The sequence below is a fragment of the Helobdella robusta genome, assembly GCF_000326865.2.
Source record: "Helobdella robusta unplaced genomic scaffold HELROscaffold_58, whole genome shotgun sequence".
Classification (NCBI taxonomy): Eukaryota; Metazoa; Annelida; class Clitellata; order Rhynchobdellida; family Glossiphoniidae; genus Helobdella; species Helobdella robusta.
This window is the reverse complement of record NW_008705317.1, coordinates 932,396-950,106: the sequence shown is the minus strand read 5'-3', so window position 1 is coordinate 950,106 and position 17,711 is coordinate 932,396. Positions and strand designations below refer to the sequence as shown.

Sequence of the window (17,711 nt, the reverse complement as noted above, 5' to 3'; positions counted from 1 at the left end):
CTCTGCTGCTCGTCTAGTTGCTCGTGCCCCTTTCTTTTCTCATATATCTCCATATCTTGTTCTCTTGCACTGGCTACCTATAAAATATAGAATAATTTTTAAAATTTGCACGTTCATGTATAAGTCTCAATCTAAATTATTTCCTAAGTACTTATCAGATATATTAATTGAACCTAAACGCCCCAGTTTACGATCGTCTTCTTCTTCTCGCTTTTTCTTAACTCGTGTTAAACACTCTTTTGCCAAATCTGCTTTTGCTTTTTCTGGTCCTTTTCTCTGGAACTCTCTACCTACTTCTCTAACTATTTCTCCATCGCTTGCGAAGTTCAAAGCGGATCTCAAGACCCATCTGTTTTCAAAATTCATTGAGGAGCGCTGTTGAACATCGCGGAAATAGCGCTTTATAAGCTAATTGATTGATTGATTGATTGATTGAATCAGATATTTAGTAATTGGTAATTAGATCATGAAATTATTCCAAATTTTTATTGCCAAGCTTGGGTTGAGTAAGGTTTTCATTTTAAAAAATTACAATCAAGAAATTCTATAAAACACATTTTCTGATGTGAATAGTCAACTGCTATTTTCAAAATATCTTTTTTATAAAATAATGACTGGTTGCTCAAAATCAAGTACTTATTTTTGATAATTCAATTATGATTTAAATGAGTTTCAATCCAGAAACTGATTTACTTATTGTTTGATGCCATTTTAGTAGTTTTCCATCAGACTTGGATGATCAAATTATATTCATTTAAAAGGCAAATTGAACCAGTGCAAATTTTGTAATAGTTTTGATTAGAAATAGGAAGTATTCTGGTTGAATAATAATGACACAAATGAAATAAGCTAGTTTTTTTTATATGTTTGCCTTTGTTAATACTATCATGGACATAATAAAACTATTGTTGGAAATTTTCTATTAGTCAAATCATCAATGATTTTATTGATCAGTCAAAATTACACTTTAAAATTTAAAGCTATAAGATGAGTGCTTATCAAATGTCTGAAACATCAATGATGAATGAACAATCAGAGTTATTCTGGGCCCTGAGCGCATGATAACAATTCCTCCTCGCCACTACTGCGTCGTTGAAAACCCGACTGTTAAGGACAAGGATGGAAGAGTCGTTCTTGATGCCAATGGTCAGGTGAAATTGTGTCACGCTGACCTCGACGTTCGATTGGCTCAGGATCCATTTCCTCTTTGGCCCGGAGAAATTCTGAAGCAACAAGTATCTGAGTTGAAAATCGTTGTCGCCAACACTGCTCTTCGTCTCAGAGCCATCTTGGATTTTGAAGATGACATTGGAGAGAAACGAACTGCTGGTGATGAGTGGCTCTTTGAAGGACCTGGTTGGCCTTCCATTGTTTTTTTTACTTTGGCTTCTTTGTTGTTGGTGATGCTGCTAAATTTATTTGTTAATCTTTGTGATTGTTGGTTCTGTGACTTGTTATTATAAATGTTATTATACATTTGTTCTCATATTTGTTTATCTTTGTAGATTTTTTTGTTTCATCATTTTTTAAAATATTGGTCTGTCTTTGTTTGTGGTTGTTGATTTGGCTGGCAGTATTTGTTTCTGGTTCTAGTGTGTTCATTTTCAACTGAATGTTCTTCTTGATGTTTTTGATATGAAAATTATTTTCTATATCAATTTGAATAGCATTTTAACTTGCTGCTTATGTTTGTACTATGAAAGTAATAGTTAGAAATATATCTTTCTTGTTGAATGCTTGCTTGTTGTGTTTCATTTGCCATCTGTTTCTCAGATTTTTATGATCTCATTGAGTATATAACAAAGTAGATATCTTGTTACTTTTTAATATATATTATACAGCACCGTATGATTGATATAAAACAACAAAATTTCATTGTAACACCATTGAAATGCGAAGTTTTAATTTGATATTGTTAGTAATTGATCCTTGCACCTCGTGGCTTTTAAATAAAACCGCCTTGCCTTGCACCACACTTGAAATGCCTAATTAACATTTTCAATATTTCATTTTTCATTGTTCTCAGCTCGTGCAGTTTGCATTCCTCCCTTAGTGTAGCTTCTCATTTATTATTCATTAATTCATTGACAGCTAGAGACACTAAACTGGTTTTATTCTTTATTTCTCACGCCAAACTTTCTTATAAAGAAAGGGCCATTGAATGTTAACTTAGATGTCTTATTTTTATTTTAATTCTTTTTATCTGCTGATGATTAGTTCGGTTTTCTGTTTATTTCGTGTTTACCTTGTATGTTCTCATCATCAGATCTTTAAATTGAAGTTTCTTTCTCAAATTTTGTCTTCTCAAGACTTGGTTGGTGATCCAAGATTGAAACGCCTAACCTTTTTTTTCAGTTTTTGCATACAGGCAATATTGTTATTTAATTTTTATTATTCATCATGCATATTTTGAATGAGGAACACTCTTCAAAATTCGTACACACAATCAAACACATTCTTGCCAACCACTGTGGAAGTGTAGCATTTCCTTTTGAGATTCCTGCCCTAAAGGACCATTTAAAATATGAAGTGTTGTCTTTTTGATGTGTGGTTGTCGTCCATCTGATGTAATGTGTTGTCCTTCTGATGTGTTGTGTTGTCCATCTGACTTGTTGTCCATTGTACTTGCTAAAACCTGAAATTTTCAATTACTTAGGATTGAAAGAAACTAAAAGAAACTAAATTATAAATTACTCAAATATGTTTATTTAAGCTCGTTTTAAATTCTCATTTGATTTAAATAAATGCTTTCAAAATCATTTCAGTTGCATAAATTAGCACTTTGCAAACGAATAATTCATAAAAGATTCATAGAACATTAAATGAGCACAACAATTCAACTGCATTTTCGTCCAGGAACATACATCCCTCGCAAAGAAGTCGTTATCGAGCAGTCCATTGGAGCCACGGTGATCCTAGCCAATCAGGCCATCAGACTGAGGGCTCGCAAGGAGTGCATCGATCGCGAGGGCCACCCCCGAGTCACAGGAGAGGAGTGGTTGGTGAAGAGGACGGGGGCCTACCTGCCAGGTGCATATGAGGAGGTGGTTGAGGTAGTCTATGCACAAGTCCTCAATGATAAGGTTTGTACTTTTTAGGCTGGCTGGCTGGCTTTCATTTCATCACAATTTTGTGGCTGCAACAAATACATCTTTGAAATATTTTGATTGTTTTTTCATGTCAGACTGTCATTTAGATTTGATTTAAAGAATTCTGATTCTTGGTTGTCTGGTTGAAAAATAAATTTTTTCGAGAATTATAATGAGATGAAATTAAAAATGTACATAGTATGTTTTTGAAAAAACATATTTTTTAATTGTTATTATTCTTGTTTGATAATATAAAGATCAAGTTAGATGTATCAAACATTATTAAGGTAATGCTAGCTTAGAGTATTTTCTATTAATTTTAAATTATGTCTTGCTTCACACCTTTCATTCGACTTCCACCACCAGACCGCCCTGCACGTGAGGGCACTGAAGACCTTCAAAGATGACTTCGGCGTGACGAGGAGGAATGGAGAGGAGTGGTTGATCAAGTCGACTGACACGGAGGCACATATACCCAACGTCTATGAGCAGGTTCTTTTAACGTTCAACTCGGTTTTTTTCATCAAAAAATGTACTCTTTGCTTGTGTTATGATTTATAAAATTAAAAAATTACTTTTTTTTAATTAATTTTTTTTTCAAGCAACTAAAACTTATAAATATAAACATGCAGATCGTTTTCAAAGACATGTACATCAATCAAACCAACTAATTTTCAAATTCATTGTCATATCAGTAATAATAATGATCCTAACAAGACACATCAAAGAAAGCTTTAGAATGACGACATTTTAACTAGTTTAATTGCAATATTGATGGTGATTATGATTCTAACGAAACAACAAAAGAAAATTACATCGTTTATTTAATTGTCAACTTTATTTATAACGGTTATACACAAAAATATCAAGGACTATTATCGTAGTAAAAAACAAATCTTTCATTTTTTTGCCTTATTTTTGAAAATCCAATTGTTAGCACGTATGAACCTACTGCAGGTTGTTACATCATTTTCCATACTTTGCATGATGACTGACAAACAACTAATTATAATAATTTATGCAACCCCTGATTGCCGCAGGTGATTGGTGAGGTTCACATAACAACACTGACCAACCGACAATACTGCGTGATCCTAGACCCCGTCGATGATAAGGGCATGCCCCAGCTGGGCAAGAAGAAGTTGGTGAAGGGGGAGAAGTCATTTTTCCTACAACCTGGTCTGTCTGGGTGTGTGTGTGTGTTTGTGTGTGTCTGTGTTTGTGTGTGTGCGTGAGTAGTTTTAATTATAATTATAATTTAATTTAATTACAATTTAATTTAATTATTAACTTTCAGTTATACATCGCAAATGAGTCAGAAACATTTTTGAAAAGTGTTTTAACCTAATTGATTGGAATTAACATTTTGACGCCAGGGGAGACGCTAGAGAAGGGGATTCAGAATGTGTTTGTGCTGGGCGAGGATGAGGGTCTCATACTGCGGGCCAATGAAGGATTCATGGACAGAGTCAGTTGACTGATGCAATTGGATTGAATAATTGTTTGATTGGCTGCTTGTTTGATTAATTGATTGGCTGGCTGGCTGGCTGGTTAGTTGGCCGACTGGCTGGCTGGCTGGCTGGCTGGCTGGTTCATTTTCATCATACATTATATTTTACCTATTTTCATCTCGTAATCGTAATCATCTTATTCATCATCGCCATCATTACCACTATTAACACCAACATCATCACAAATATCACCATCCTCATCAGATTGTCATCCTCATCATCACATCGTCACCATCATCACATCCTCATCATCACACAGGACAAGGAACGCAAGCCTGGCGACCGCTGGATGATCCGCGGTCCAGTTGAGTACATCCCTCCAGTTGAAATTGAGGTCGTCACGAAAAGGTCGGCCATCCCTCTCGATGAGAATGAGGGTATCTATGTCAGGAACGTTAAAACCGGGAAGGTGCGACGCTGTTGCGGCTGTTTATTGTTGTTAGATGTTGTTTGTTGTGGCTGATTATTGTTGTTTATCGTTGTATTGTTGTTGAATATTGTTGATTCTGGTGGTCATTGTTGTTGTTTCTGTTCATGATTTGATATTTTTGATTTTGTTAGCACCTTGCAATAGCACTGATTCAGATGTTGAAGTGGTCAACGCTGCTGTTGTTGCTTTAATGTTCTTGCAGCTGTCTAGTCTGTTATGTTTCAGTTGGTGCTGTGATTGATGCTTTTAAATGTTTCCACGTTAACCGTTTTTCAACTCACGGGTGTTTTAAATTATTATTATTATTCTTTTTTCCACAAGCAGCATTAATACATACATGCAAAGCCACTAGAGACCGTTCCATAACTCAACTTACGAACAGGTTAGAGCCATCATCGGCGAGACGTACATGCTCAACCAAGATGAAGAACTCTTCTCTAAAGAACTCCCACCTAATGTTGAGGCCCTACTCCTCCTTGACCATGACCCCTTGGCTGACAGGGGTGCCAGAGGGGCGGGTGAAGTGAAAAAGTCCAGAGATAAATCGAAGGTCATTACATTCAGAGTGCCCCATAATGCTGCTGTACAGATCTATGATTACAAGGAGAAGAAGGCCAGGTGTGTGTGATGTGTGGTGTTGTGGTCGGAAGATTTGCTGATTTGGTGATTTTTGTGCTGAAGTTGTAACTAAACTTGTTTGTTGGATCATTGCAATCGAAACAATTGTTGCTTAGGTAGAGCCGGGACATGAGTGATGGTGATGGTTTTATTTATTTTATTATCATTGCCGCTATCGTCGTCATCATCTTCATCCTCATAAAAACTAACTCACCAGTCACCACCACCATCATCGTCATTTTGAACAGGGTGGTGTTCGGACCAGAGCTGGTGATGCTGGGTCCCGATGAAGCTTTCACTCAGCTGAGTCTGTCAGGTGGCAAACCAAAGAAGCCCAACCAGATCAAGTCGTTGTGTTTGTTGTTGGGACCTGACTTTATGACTGACGTCATCGTCGTTGAGACGGCCGACCACGCCAGGCTGCAGCTACAACTCTCCTACAACTGGTTAGCTTCGTCATTGTTGGCGTTGTTATTTTCAATGTTTGTGTGCTTCATCCTTCTAAACCTTTCTTGATGTACCTTGCGTATGGCAACGTAACGTTAATTTTATGGCGTTATATTTACGTAGCCATCAATTAATGTGAACATGGCATTGATTAAATTGTGGCAAAATGATTTACAGTAAAAGTCTTCAAGAGAGGACACCGACGGGGAAGACTCAAACTCTCCGCTTCTCTGAACTGTCCTCTTCTGAAGCCTCAACATTAAACTTCAATTTTCATATTCGAATATTGTTTTTCTACGAGTAAAACAAAATAACAGCTTTTTCATACATTTTTATTTTGCCAAAAAATGTTTGATGGTTGTTTCGCATTACAAATTGTTTTAAATATCTCATTTTCTAAAATATTTTCAATTCAATTTATTCAGAAAATTTAAACATTTCTTCTGTGCCTTTACGGTTTAAATAATATTTAAGTTTCCTGGCATATTCCGGTGCCATCTTCTTCCTCATTTTGATTTGATCTCTATTACCGTTTAATAGTTTCTTTGTTTTCGCGAATGTTTGCATATTGATTTGTTCTCATTGAAATTTCCCAGCAATCTTTCTGATGCTAATTCCACTATCGAATCTCTGGCACAACTGGTACCTATTTTTTTCTTTCAAGGTCACGAATTTTTTCACTTACAACACCATCATCAATGGTGAGCGTTTTATTAACGACGAAAGAAACGAGATCACGGTAAATAAAGCGAAAAGAAACTTCTTGAAAGGCGAAACAAAAATTAATAATGCCTTATTAGCGCATTTTTGTTATAAATTGTCCGCTCTTTAAGACTTAAAAGTTACTTTGTACCAAAAAGCATGTCCGCATGCCGTTACTTCAAAAAGTCCGCTCTGTATGGACAATTTAACATACAAAACAGTTCCGAGCAGAGCGATACTGTCCGTTTCTTTTAACTGTCCGCATTTCAGGATCTCGCTCTTGAGTACTTTTATTGTGTGACGATTAATTTCATCCCCGTCTTCAAACCTCACCAGGCACTTCGACCCGGATGCACGGTCGGAGGCAGAGGCGGCCAAGTTGTTCAGTGTTCCAGACTTTGTGGGAGATGCCTGCAAGGCCATCGCCTCCAGAATCAGAGGATCAGTTGCCAGTGTTCAGTTTGATGACTTCCACAAGGTTTTTTTGCTTGTTTTGTTTGTTTATTTGTTTGTTTGGTTGGTTGGTGGGTTGGTTGGTTCGTTTGTTTATTTGTTTGTTGGGATAAGACTGCTTGTTGTTGGTGATTGGTTCTTTCATTTTTAGCACTTTTTTACTGTGCATTTGAATGATAATGGCACTAAAAATATCGTTTATGGAATATTTTTGAGCCATTTTTCGTTTATCATTATCATTTCATCTTCTTTATGATGCAAGCCTTTTATCCAACCAACCTAAAAACCATGCAACGATCCATCGGATGAATCCCTCACCTCAGAACTCAGCGAGGATCATCAGAGCTTCAGTGTTCGGTGTGGACGAGAACAGGAAGGTGCGAGACAAGTTCATATTCACTCAGAACGGATTGATCTTCACTAGCATCGACATTCAGTCCGTTGAACCAGTCGACCAGAGGACGAGAGATGCTCTCCAAAAATCTGTCCAACTAGCCATCGAAATCACAACCAACTCCCAAGAGGCTGCTGCTAGGTATTGTTTGTTCTTCTTCTTTGTTTCACGTCCATTGCTCATTCAGTGCTGCTCATTATTTCTTCTTTGTTATACTTTATTACAAAAGGTCGGAGTCGTTATCTGACACTCCGATTTTCTGCTTGATCATTCTTAACTGTTGTTTTAAAAAGTGCACTATTTTCTTCTATAACTGTTCGTCGTTTGTTGCCTATATTCTCATGTTGAGACTGCTGATGGAAGATGCAAAAAGTAGCGGTCAGACAATCTACCATTGCTTTGTTGATTTTAAGAAAGCGTTTGATTCTGTCTGGCATGAAGGCTTGTTAGAAATTATGAGGACATCAGAAAAGCTGGTCAAAGTACTGAAAGAGCTTTATGAAGAATCAAAAATGTCGGTAATAATAGGTACAGAACTTGGGGATTGGATAAAGGCAGACATTGGAAGCAGACATGGCGATCCAACATCACAAATACTATTCATGGCATTGTTAGAAAAAGCAATGGAAAAAATGGAAAATTCGGAATTGTGTGGAATTGACTTAGAAAGAAGAACTGTCAAAGATCTCAGGTTTGCAGACGATATAGATCTTTTAGCTTCTAGAAAAGAAGGTCTGCAGAAACTAATTGAACTAACACATGTTGGTGGAAAAGATCACGGGTTGCATATCAACATAGACAAAACGAAGGTGATGATTACGGGAAAAGGCAGAAACAATGCGGAATTTCAGATAGAATCAAAAAACGCGAACAAGTAGACCAGTTTGTGTATCTTGGCAGACATGGACAATAAAGAAAAGAGGCAAAGACGGATTGGAAGCATTTGAGATGAAGTGTTGGAAGCAGATAGTAAAGAACGAAATCATCGGAAATCAACTTGGAAGACAGAAAAGTGTATATGACAAAGTCATAGAAAGAAAATAGGGATTTTCGGAACACATTTGTAGAATGAGGGAAGACAAATTGATTAAGATGGTACTAATGAGGAAAAGAGATTGGAAGAAAAAAGTTGGTAGACCTGCAAAGAAATGGATAGATGACATTACTGAATGGATTGGTGTTGGTATTCTGAATTCAATAAAACTGACCAAAAATAAAAAAGGTTTTTTGAAAGAAAAAAAGAAATGTAAAAAGCATGCTAAGATGTACACCATCGGCCTCGACGGTCCACTGATGGACAAAGGAGGATCATTGATTGATTGATTGAATTTAGTTTAAAATTGTCACTTAATATAAATGATTTTTATTTTTTAAAAACAAGTTGAACATGTTTGTTATTAATTTTTTACTTGAAACACATTTGTTGATGCATCCATCTACTTTCCATTTAAGTTATATGTCCGTCCGTCAATTCACTTTTTCTTTTTATCTCTTTTTGACTCCAAGTTTCTTCCGTTCATATATCTAAAATTCATTCTTTTTACCAATTATCTATTCATTCATCGTTTTTCATCATACTTATTCACCACCCACGCATTAATTCATCTTCATTTTACCCACCACCCACGCATTCATTCGTCTTTACTTTCATCCACCAACCATGAACACCAGACACGAGGCAGAACGTCTGGAACAAGAGGCTCGAGGAAAGCTGGAGCGACAAAAGATCAGCGACGAAGCGGAGGCAGAGAAGGCGAGGAAGGAGCTGCTGGAGCTGCAGGCGAGCAGTGCTGCTGTTGAGAGCACTGGACTAGCGAAGGCGGAAGCTCAGAGCAAGTTTTGGACGATGAAGATTGAGGCCGAAGCTGCCGTCACGCAAGCTGAACTGCAGAAACAGGCCAAGAGTATTGAATGGGTCAGTGGCTAGTTAATCATCATTATCATATATTATTTACTATTTTTGTAAATTATTCATTAATTCATTTATTCATCCATCCATTTATTTTTTTGTTTGTTTATTTAATATTTAAGGGCGTTCGGTGATAATGACGATAGACGACGTGTTTACTGAGATGATTGCAGTGTTATTTTTATCGTCGACACCATTTGTAAATATTAACGACGTGAATTAACTGCGTCTAACAAGCAGGCAGTCATTCGGGGCGGGAAATGTTCGAACCTATCATTTTTTAGTTTCGTTTACAAAACAAAAGTGTTTCAATAGTACGAAACCACGCATGACAGGCAGGCGAACGAGAGAGGTTGGAAGAAGCTCGTGACGGCGAACTGAAGTACCTCACCTCACAACGCGATCTCGAAATTGAGAAGCAGCGCGAACTGGCTGAAATTGAGACGACCAAGTTCAAGAACATGGTGGAGGCCATCGGATCGCAGACCCTCCTTGCCATGGCTACTGCCGGTCCCGATCTGCAGGTAAAGCATTCGTGGTGCATTTTGAAGGATTTGTGGTGGATTTGAATTGTAAAATCGTTAACCTGTTATACAATCCTGAATATTTACGTGGTTTAGGATTGTTTATTTTGTCAGAATTTTTTAAATTTACAGATATGATGAAACTTGTTTGAGTGAAATTTGTGAGCCTTTTTACGAGGCAGGCGTCGTTTTTTTTATGATGAATCTAAGTTTGAGAATCTGAGAAAGTTTTGAATCAGTGGAAACATTTGAATCAGTTACCCTTGTAGTTTCCGAATCATTTTTTTCATATTGCCATACAAAATTGCATGCTTCGAACAGGTTAAACTTCTGCAAGCACTTGGCCTCAAGTCGACCCTGATAACAGACGGCAACAGTCCAATCAACCTCTTCACCGCCGCCAACGGTCTCATCGCTGGAAGTATCATGCCTCCACGTAAGAAGAGGAGAGGTGATGAGGGTGACGAAGAAGATGAGGATGAGTGAAGGATTAATCTGTTGCTAGATGAGTGATGATGATGATGTGAGTGTATGATGATGATGATGTGGGTGTATAATGATGGTATGAGTGATGCTGATGTGAATGATGATGATGATGACAGTGACGGTGATAATGATGATGATGAGCGAAGGATTCAAAATATTTAACAAACTGACAATTTGTCGTTTCATTTTTGTCATCGACTTACTGATCGATATAAATGTTTCTCAAGCTATGTTTCGATGCTGTATCCGTTGATGATGTGAGTTGTGATATAAATATGACATCATTTATACCATTTGATTAACATCAGTTTTAGTTTTTCTGCTTTTTCTTTACATGTAAAATACATGTTCTGTTGCAAATCGAAGTGATTCAAATGTGAGCATCGTTTGGTAGAATTTTTTTTCAGGAACTGTAAAAAAATTTTCTTAAATAAATAAAAGCCCGATGCAGTTGTTATATAAGTTATGAACTTTGTTGCGATAGCGAAATCTGAAAAAAAATTTCGAAATTTGTATCCATTCCTAAATTTTTTAATTTTTTTCTGTTTCTTATTTTCGTCCTTTTTAGCCATTATTTGCTTTCTAAAAAAAATAAATGCATCAAGTGTGTTCCATTTTGTTTAATGAATTAAAGAACTAACGGTTCGGTTGTTTGAAGATGGTGAAATTTTCAACCTTCAACAATTATTCCGTGACTTGACCACAGTGGCCGGTTTAAGCCCCCGCGTCAAGTTTCTTAATTTAAAAATTTTCAAATTTTGGGCGTCCGTCGACTCCCACTCCATTTGAACGTCTCACCCACACCACACGACATTTTAGGCCAGCTAACTTTGTCAACTTGTAATGTCTCTTTCATATGCGGGCCGCCAACTCCTACCAACATCAGTCTGTCAGCTCTTCTTCACTTGACGGTAGAATTTTCACTTACGATTTTTCGTGCTCATAAACGCTAAAAAATTAAATAAAGTAGAAAGGATAGCTCTCAATTTTGATTTGATCTTAATGGTTAAAAATCAACCAATTATTTACTATCACTCACTCAAATTTATTATGACGTACTTAACATGGATGTTTCAAGAATTTGTGACAGGAAGAAGTTGAAGTCAGAAAACGCAAAATGGTTTTAAAATGACTGACTGTCTGTTGTGTTCAAACACAAAATTTCTGCTTATTTTGTTTATAAATAAAGCAAAAAATTTAAATTGTCTAGCTAATTTCCATTTAATGAAACAGAAAATTTTTTTTAATTTTGTGTCACTTTAAGTTCTCTTCAAACAAATCAAAAATTTCGGTCTTCTTGACACTGAAATATTAACCAATTATTTGTTTTTTTAATAAGCCTGCTTTGTGATTTGTTAGTTTTAAATGGTACCGACCACCCAACCTGAAACCAACCAACCTGAACCAACCATTCAACCGACCGACGAACCATCCAGTCAACCAAACAGCTAATCAACCAGTCAATTCATCATTCAATCATTTTGAAAAAATTAAATCACGCTTGTCTCTGTTTAAAAACACTAAGGATACAGCTCTGGCCTGCACATTCCAATTTCTTCAAATATCAACATTTTGAGACTGCAATTTTGTCATATTATTCCACCTTCGAATGAAAACAATGAACAGAAGCTGATTGAGCATTAACTTTCTTGAATTGTGTTCGAATTGTTAGGAAATTAACGTTTTTGCTGCTTCCCTCATTTCCTGGCGGTTGCTAATTTATCGCCCGTCCGCTAATCAGCATTGCACTGCGCAGTCGAGATTTCGCTTGAAGTTTTCAAACAATAGGAAATAAAATGCGTTTTTATATTATTAGAATCTATTTGCCAAATTTTATGGTTTCATCTGCAAATGAATTGGAAAATTTTACTATAAAAGCAGTTTTGTAAGAGAATATATCTCAAGCCAGTTGTAATTGAAGACACGATGATGAGTTGTTCAAGAAAAAGTTTGCTGCTCATCTTGTTGATCGCAGGATCAATCGGAGCCGAGGAATGCAATTGGCTGACTTTGGAATTTGATAGGCCTTTGTGCGAAGATTTGATGCCGAGGATCGCAAGTGTGTGTAACGAGTGGAGGAGGGAGGCTAGAGAGATTCTATCACATATAGACGGTATACTTGGTTTTTCCAAAATTTTCAATCTTCAAACTTAAGCATAATTCTACCACATTCATTTTTAAGACGACGACATAAGAAAAGAAGTAAGATCAGCCATGCATGTTTATAGAAATGGATATTCAATGAACCTGGAATGCGAATGCTGTGTCAACAGCTGCACCAACGACACCATCAGAAGCTTCTGCCCCTACTGGATATGGAAAAATAAATTTGTTTTAAAAAATTTGTAAAATGAAATTTTCATTAAAGACTATCAATTGAAATATTTGCATTTTAATGTTTTATAGTGAATTTTTTTAATAAATTGTAGCAAAGTGAAGTTTTTATTAACTAAAACTTTCGACAACATTTCGTCGAAACTTAAAAGTGTGGAATAAAATAACATAAACGAATTGTAATCAATAACAGTTACTACTTGCTCAATCAAATCGTGCAAATAAAGTTGCCAACCTTCCCGAACTGAGCGGGACAGTCCCGAATTTCTTACCTTATGTCTCGCGACCCGGGACGCATATTTTTCCAGCGGTTTGCACATCGAATAGAGAAATATTGAAATAGCAACTTATTAATAACTTACAAGTTTGAAGCCCTCAAATTTTTTATACCTGCACACACAAAAGCTAATTTCTTTGATATTTTTAACACAAATACATAAATAATACCAACTATTTTTCAACTTCATTGCAATATCAGTGATGTTTGATACAAATTGGTGTAAGATTTCCAAGTTGAAGAAACAAGTAATTGATCAACAAAAAGATTTCCATCTCTGAACAGACCCCGTACCAACATTTGATACTTCGCAGCAATGCATTTTGTGAAACACAGTTCAGTATGGCAAAAAAAAGTTTAACCAGAAGCCCGTAGTCAGCTTGGGAAAGGAAAAATGGCTCTGCCTGGAACAGTGTGCGCAGTGAGCATCAGGAAGATGCTAGAAATACTGTCAGCCGGAAAAACTTCACCTCCACATTCAATTGTTTTCAGTGCTTGATATTTCTTTTAGAAGCAGTCAAATTTTAGAATTATGTCTCATTACAAATACGTGTTTGTATTTTGATATGACATTCGGATTCAACTGAAAAAATTATCTTTTAGATGCAAAAATTAAAAAAATGTTATAACTCTAGATGAATTTGAAATTCATGACAAAAAATAGAGAACGATTTTCAAAGGGTAGTATTTATTTTAAATGAATGCAATAAATTTTCATAAACTTCCAGGAAAATATAAAAACCTCACAAAAAATTATTTTTATTAATCATCGAAACCAACAAATCAATTCTAATACGAGAAGATCGGGCAATTATGATTTTTTAAAAAAACTCGGCGTTCAGTTGACAATTTTTTAAACTGCGTGGCGTTTGTCATCGAAAATCTTCTGCCTCTCCTTCTGTTGAAACAATTTCTCTCTCTTGTAATCTAGTCTTTCATCTTCGGATATGAGCTAACAAAAGAAATGTAATGGTAAAAATATCATTAAATATGAGCACACCAGATGACAAATTCATGAAGAGAATAATTTAAATTACTAAAATTAGATCCATATAAATCTTAATATAAAAAATATAACTTTTATTGTAATTTTTGAATTTCCTAAGCTTAAACTCGTTTGAAGTGCAAGGTAACAATAGTACCCAAGGCTTTTATAAAAACTAATTTAAAAAAGTTAGAATGAAAAAAAGGTTAAAGGTTTAAATTAGTTTTATAAAATCCTTGCGTACTCTTCCCAGATTCAGAGGAATCAACAACACACAAACAAACGTGTTGAACGACGCATCACACACGAGGCATGTGTGATAGGGCTTGAATCTTTCGTCATATTCAAACTCGGTCACTGCAAAACAGCACCAGGCGAGCTTATCTACTTAGCTATTGCGCCGCCAAAAATAATCTAAAAAATACCACACCGGTATGGAGGTTTTCGTCAATTTCGATCTTTTCAGACTTTCCATTTTGGCGTGTCTGTCCCGGCTCAGGTGGTGGAAGTTATCACTCGGCGTGAATTTCGCAGTTTTTGAAATGGCATGTTTCGTTACATAATCTAACATATCGCCCTCAGTTAAGTGCTGCGTCAAAGTAAAAGGTATTGTTAATAAACATATCGATACGGAAAATATTTGACTAACATACTGATGCTGAGTTAATTCCCAGTCTTGTTTTCTTTATATTTTCTTTGTTCACATTGCTAAAATTATCGCTTGGTGTCATTTTTATATCTTTCGAACTAACAATTTTCGTTGTACAGTTCACTAAATCACCATCAGTTTCAAGCTGAAGAGATGCGCGATGAAATAAGAATGCAGTTTATAAGAATTCATCGCTTAAAAACGATTTAGTCATATAATACGAATCGGGGTTATTTTTAATTTGAAAAATGGGTCGATGATCGGAGCACCTGTTTTGACCAGAAGACCTGGTTCGACGTGTTTCAAATGCAAGAAAAATAGTTTTTAAAAGAGTCATTCAACAAAAAAGAGACTGCGCTGTATAAATTAAACAAATAACCAATTATTTTTTCTTACATTTTCACTTTTGCCATGTTTGTCCCCGCTCACGTTGTCAAAACTTTCACGATTTTTTTCGACTTTTGGAGAAACATTGTGGTCGATTTCTGACGATGTATCTTCATTAACATAATTTGATTTTTTCTCTTTAAGTTCATCCAAACAAACAATTCTTTCATTCATGACATCTGAAAAGAATGATCTCAAAATGTAATGCATCGCAACAGTTCAGAAAGAAACATACGTACGAGCAAGCAACATTGCCGTTATTGCAACCAGGAATATGAGTACAAATGTACCTGAAAATGAGAAATAATAACAACATTTTTTTATTAGTAATGCTTTTAAAGACTCACCGCCATAAAATTGCAAAAAGCTCAGAGTTGTTTTCAGTCCAGGCACAATAATGTAGGCGTCTAATGTTCTAATATCTTTCTTTGTATGGGCTGTATTCCTCGTATTCCACCACCATTTGTTGTCATTTGTTTCTTTTCTGGAAAAGTAGAAGAGTTGCATTCAAATGTAAATATTTTTTTAGAAAAACTTATTTATTCATAAAGTTTTGAACAAAAGACCGCATCTGAAGCCAATGCTGCGTTCTAAATTGAAGCAATCAGACTGGAACGGCAAATCTGATTTATGTAGACAGCTATTGTTTGTGAGAGGAATGAACAACAGGATTTATAAAAAATAAAACTATAGAAATAAAAGCTCAATTGTCTGATAAGATCAAAAGATGAAAATTAATTAAAATAAATTGGTTATTAAATGTCAGATGTGATGTGATGTCTGAAACACTGACGTCAATAAGGATGTTCAGTTTCAGAAAAACTTGAGGAGACCATTGCTTGGGTTTATGAACAAAACTGATCACAAGCCAAAAGTGTGAAGGTTGAAAATTTCGACGGATCAAATGCGAGATGTCCGCAGGCTCTACGCTGGTAGTCATTCGTGATTTGCTCGTATGCATGTTTAAACTTAAGTACATGCACCTACGTGCATTCGCCAAACGAGGAAGAGTGAGTACTTCTGATCATTAAAATTCATACTATGCAAACTGCGGTGATTAATTTATTACCATTTTTGACTGTATGAAACTTGCTAATTGTTATACATAACAAAAAACGTGCGTCTTTTCGATGAAAAAAATTAGAAACTATTGCACTGCACATATTTCAGGTCGGCTGCAGCTTGCTATGAAACAACTCATACCTCGTGCTAAAGTGAAATATACGACGAATCGGTTTAACTTATTTATATGCAACTTTCAATATAATAATTTAAGTTACGCCAAATTGAAAGATTCATCTTTGTTCCTTCCGTGGAGAACTCCAATCAAGAGGTCAAATGCTGACAGACAAAATATCAATGCTATAACTTCCATGACTTTCAGCTCGATAAACTCAATCAAAACGATATTTCTGGGTTTTACATCTTCCACGAAACGATCGTTATTGGTGTTTTTTAAAAAAAATTTAGTTATCAAAATTTATTGTTAATCATAGTGATGATCGCAATTTTAGATGCTGTATAATGTTCCGTAGTTTCTCCGATATGTTTAAAAAATTGTCCTTGTTTTGTCGCTCTTATTAATATTTTGAAAATAATCTCGCGACGTCATCATAGCGTAAACATGCCGGTCAACAAATTTTAGCATTTGTGAAATTGATACAGTGAATAGTACAGTAAAAAAACGAATTTGTGCTGAAAATCCGTTAAATCGAAACAAAAGTAATTAAAACAAAATTTCATATAAAGTTAGAAATATTCTCCATCAGAAGTTTTCGGTTTGTTAAAGGAATATATTTTATCATGATGTATATACCTGTGTTCTTAACGAATTTAAGCCGTAAGGTAATTCGATTTTCTAAGTGAGTATTTACAACGTTTGTCAATTTCTCGAGATGTGGTTCAATTGAAGACAGTGCCGTACGCAGTTGAGAATCGTCTAAACATCCAGACGTTTCTCTACTTTATGACACTCAAACGCGTGAAAAGTCTAACGTAAATTTGCGAAAAAATGGAAAATAAGAAAGCAGTCACCACATTTTATCATGTAGGTGTTATAGGTTTCGACAAAGGATATCTGTCGAATTTGTGAGCAAATCTCAATAAACGCCAAGTAAGTTCGACCAGTTTAGTTTTTTTACTCACATTTCGCACATTTGTTTCACGTATTATTTTTTCGTGGAGCACGGCATTATATACTGAAATCTCTTGAATGTTTTTTTCCAATTGGAAGCTTAACTTGAAAAAAGAGCGCCATTGGCAACATGCATTTAATATATTTTATAAAGAGAGTCATTATGTGGCAGATGAATATTAATTGCAGATGATTATACAGTGACACAAACGCTCTCAAGTTAAAGTTAAATTCAGGTGCTTTAGTTCTATTCTTATATTCATTTTTTTATCACAGCAAGCAGACCAGTCGACAGCGTCGTAGTTACTTTTATATATTTAAATTATGATTTTAATAATGATTAATTAATTTTGGTTATTTTCGTTAACGACTTATATCGGTT

At 35.6% G+C, this 17,711-nt stretch overlaps 2 protein-coding genes across 2 annotated transcripts in view; one reads left to right on the top strand and one right to left on the bottom strand.

The window, feature by feature from the left end:
• Nucleotides 1–11,162, top strand: part of HELRODRAFT_102919 (hypothetical protein) — a 13,555-nt gene extending 2,393 nt beyond the window's left edge. The window contains exons 3-15 of the mRNA XM_009028803.1: nt 1,037–1,356; nt 2,857–3,083; nt 3,456–3,581; nt 4,130–4,268; nt 4,466–4,557; nt 4,860–5,009; nt 5,413–5,648; nt 5,897–6,094; nt 7,134–7,275; nt 7,574–7,785; nt 9,316–9,559; nt 9,889–10,077; nt 10,399–11,162. Of these exons, the coding sequence (XP_009027051.1) occupies nt 1,037–1,356; nt 2,857–3,083; nt 3,456–3,581; nt 4,130–4,268; nt 4,466–4,557; nt 4,860–5,009; nt 5,413–5,648; nt 5,897–6,094; nt 7,134–7,275; nt 7,574–7,785; nt 9,316–9,559; nt 9,889–10,077; nt 10,399–10,563 (2,440 nt within the window). The 3' untranslated portion in view covers nt 10,564–11,162. The remainder of the gene's footprint in view (nt 1–1,036; nt 1,357–2,856; nt 3,084–3,455; nt 3,582–4,129; nt 4,269–4,465; nt 4,558–4,859; nt 5,010–5,412; nt 5,649–5,896; nt 6,095–7,133; nt 7,276–7,573; nt 7,786–9,315; nt 9,560–9,888; nt 10,078–10,398) is intronic.
• A 2,865-nt stretch (nt 11,163–14,027) lies between these two features.
• HELRODRAFT_180038 (hypothetical protein) lies at nt 14,028–17,351 on the bottom strand (the record flags this gene model as incomplete). Its single annotated transcript, XM_009028802.1, has 6 exons — nt 14,028–14,126; nt 14,590–14,748; nt 14,813–14,953; nt 15,205–15,374; nt 15,543–15,679; nt 17,341–17,351. 6 exons carry the CDS (start codon nt 17,349–17,351, stop codon nt 14,028–14,030), a joined length of 717 nt encoding a protein of 238 aa, XP_009027050.1.
• Nucleotides 17,352–17,711: the final 360 nt, after the last annotated feature.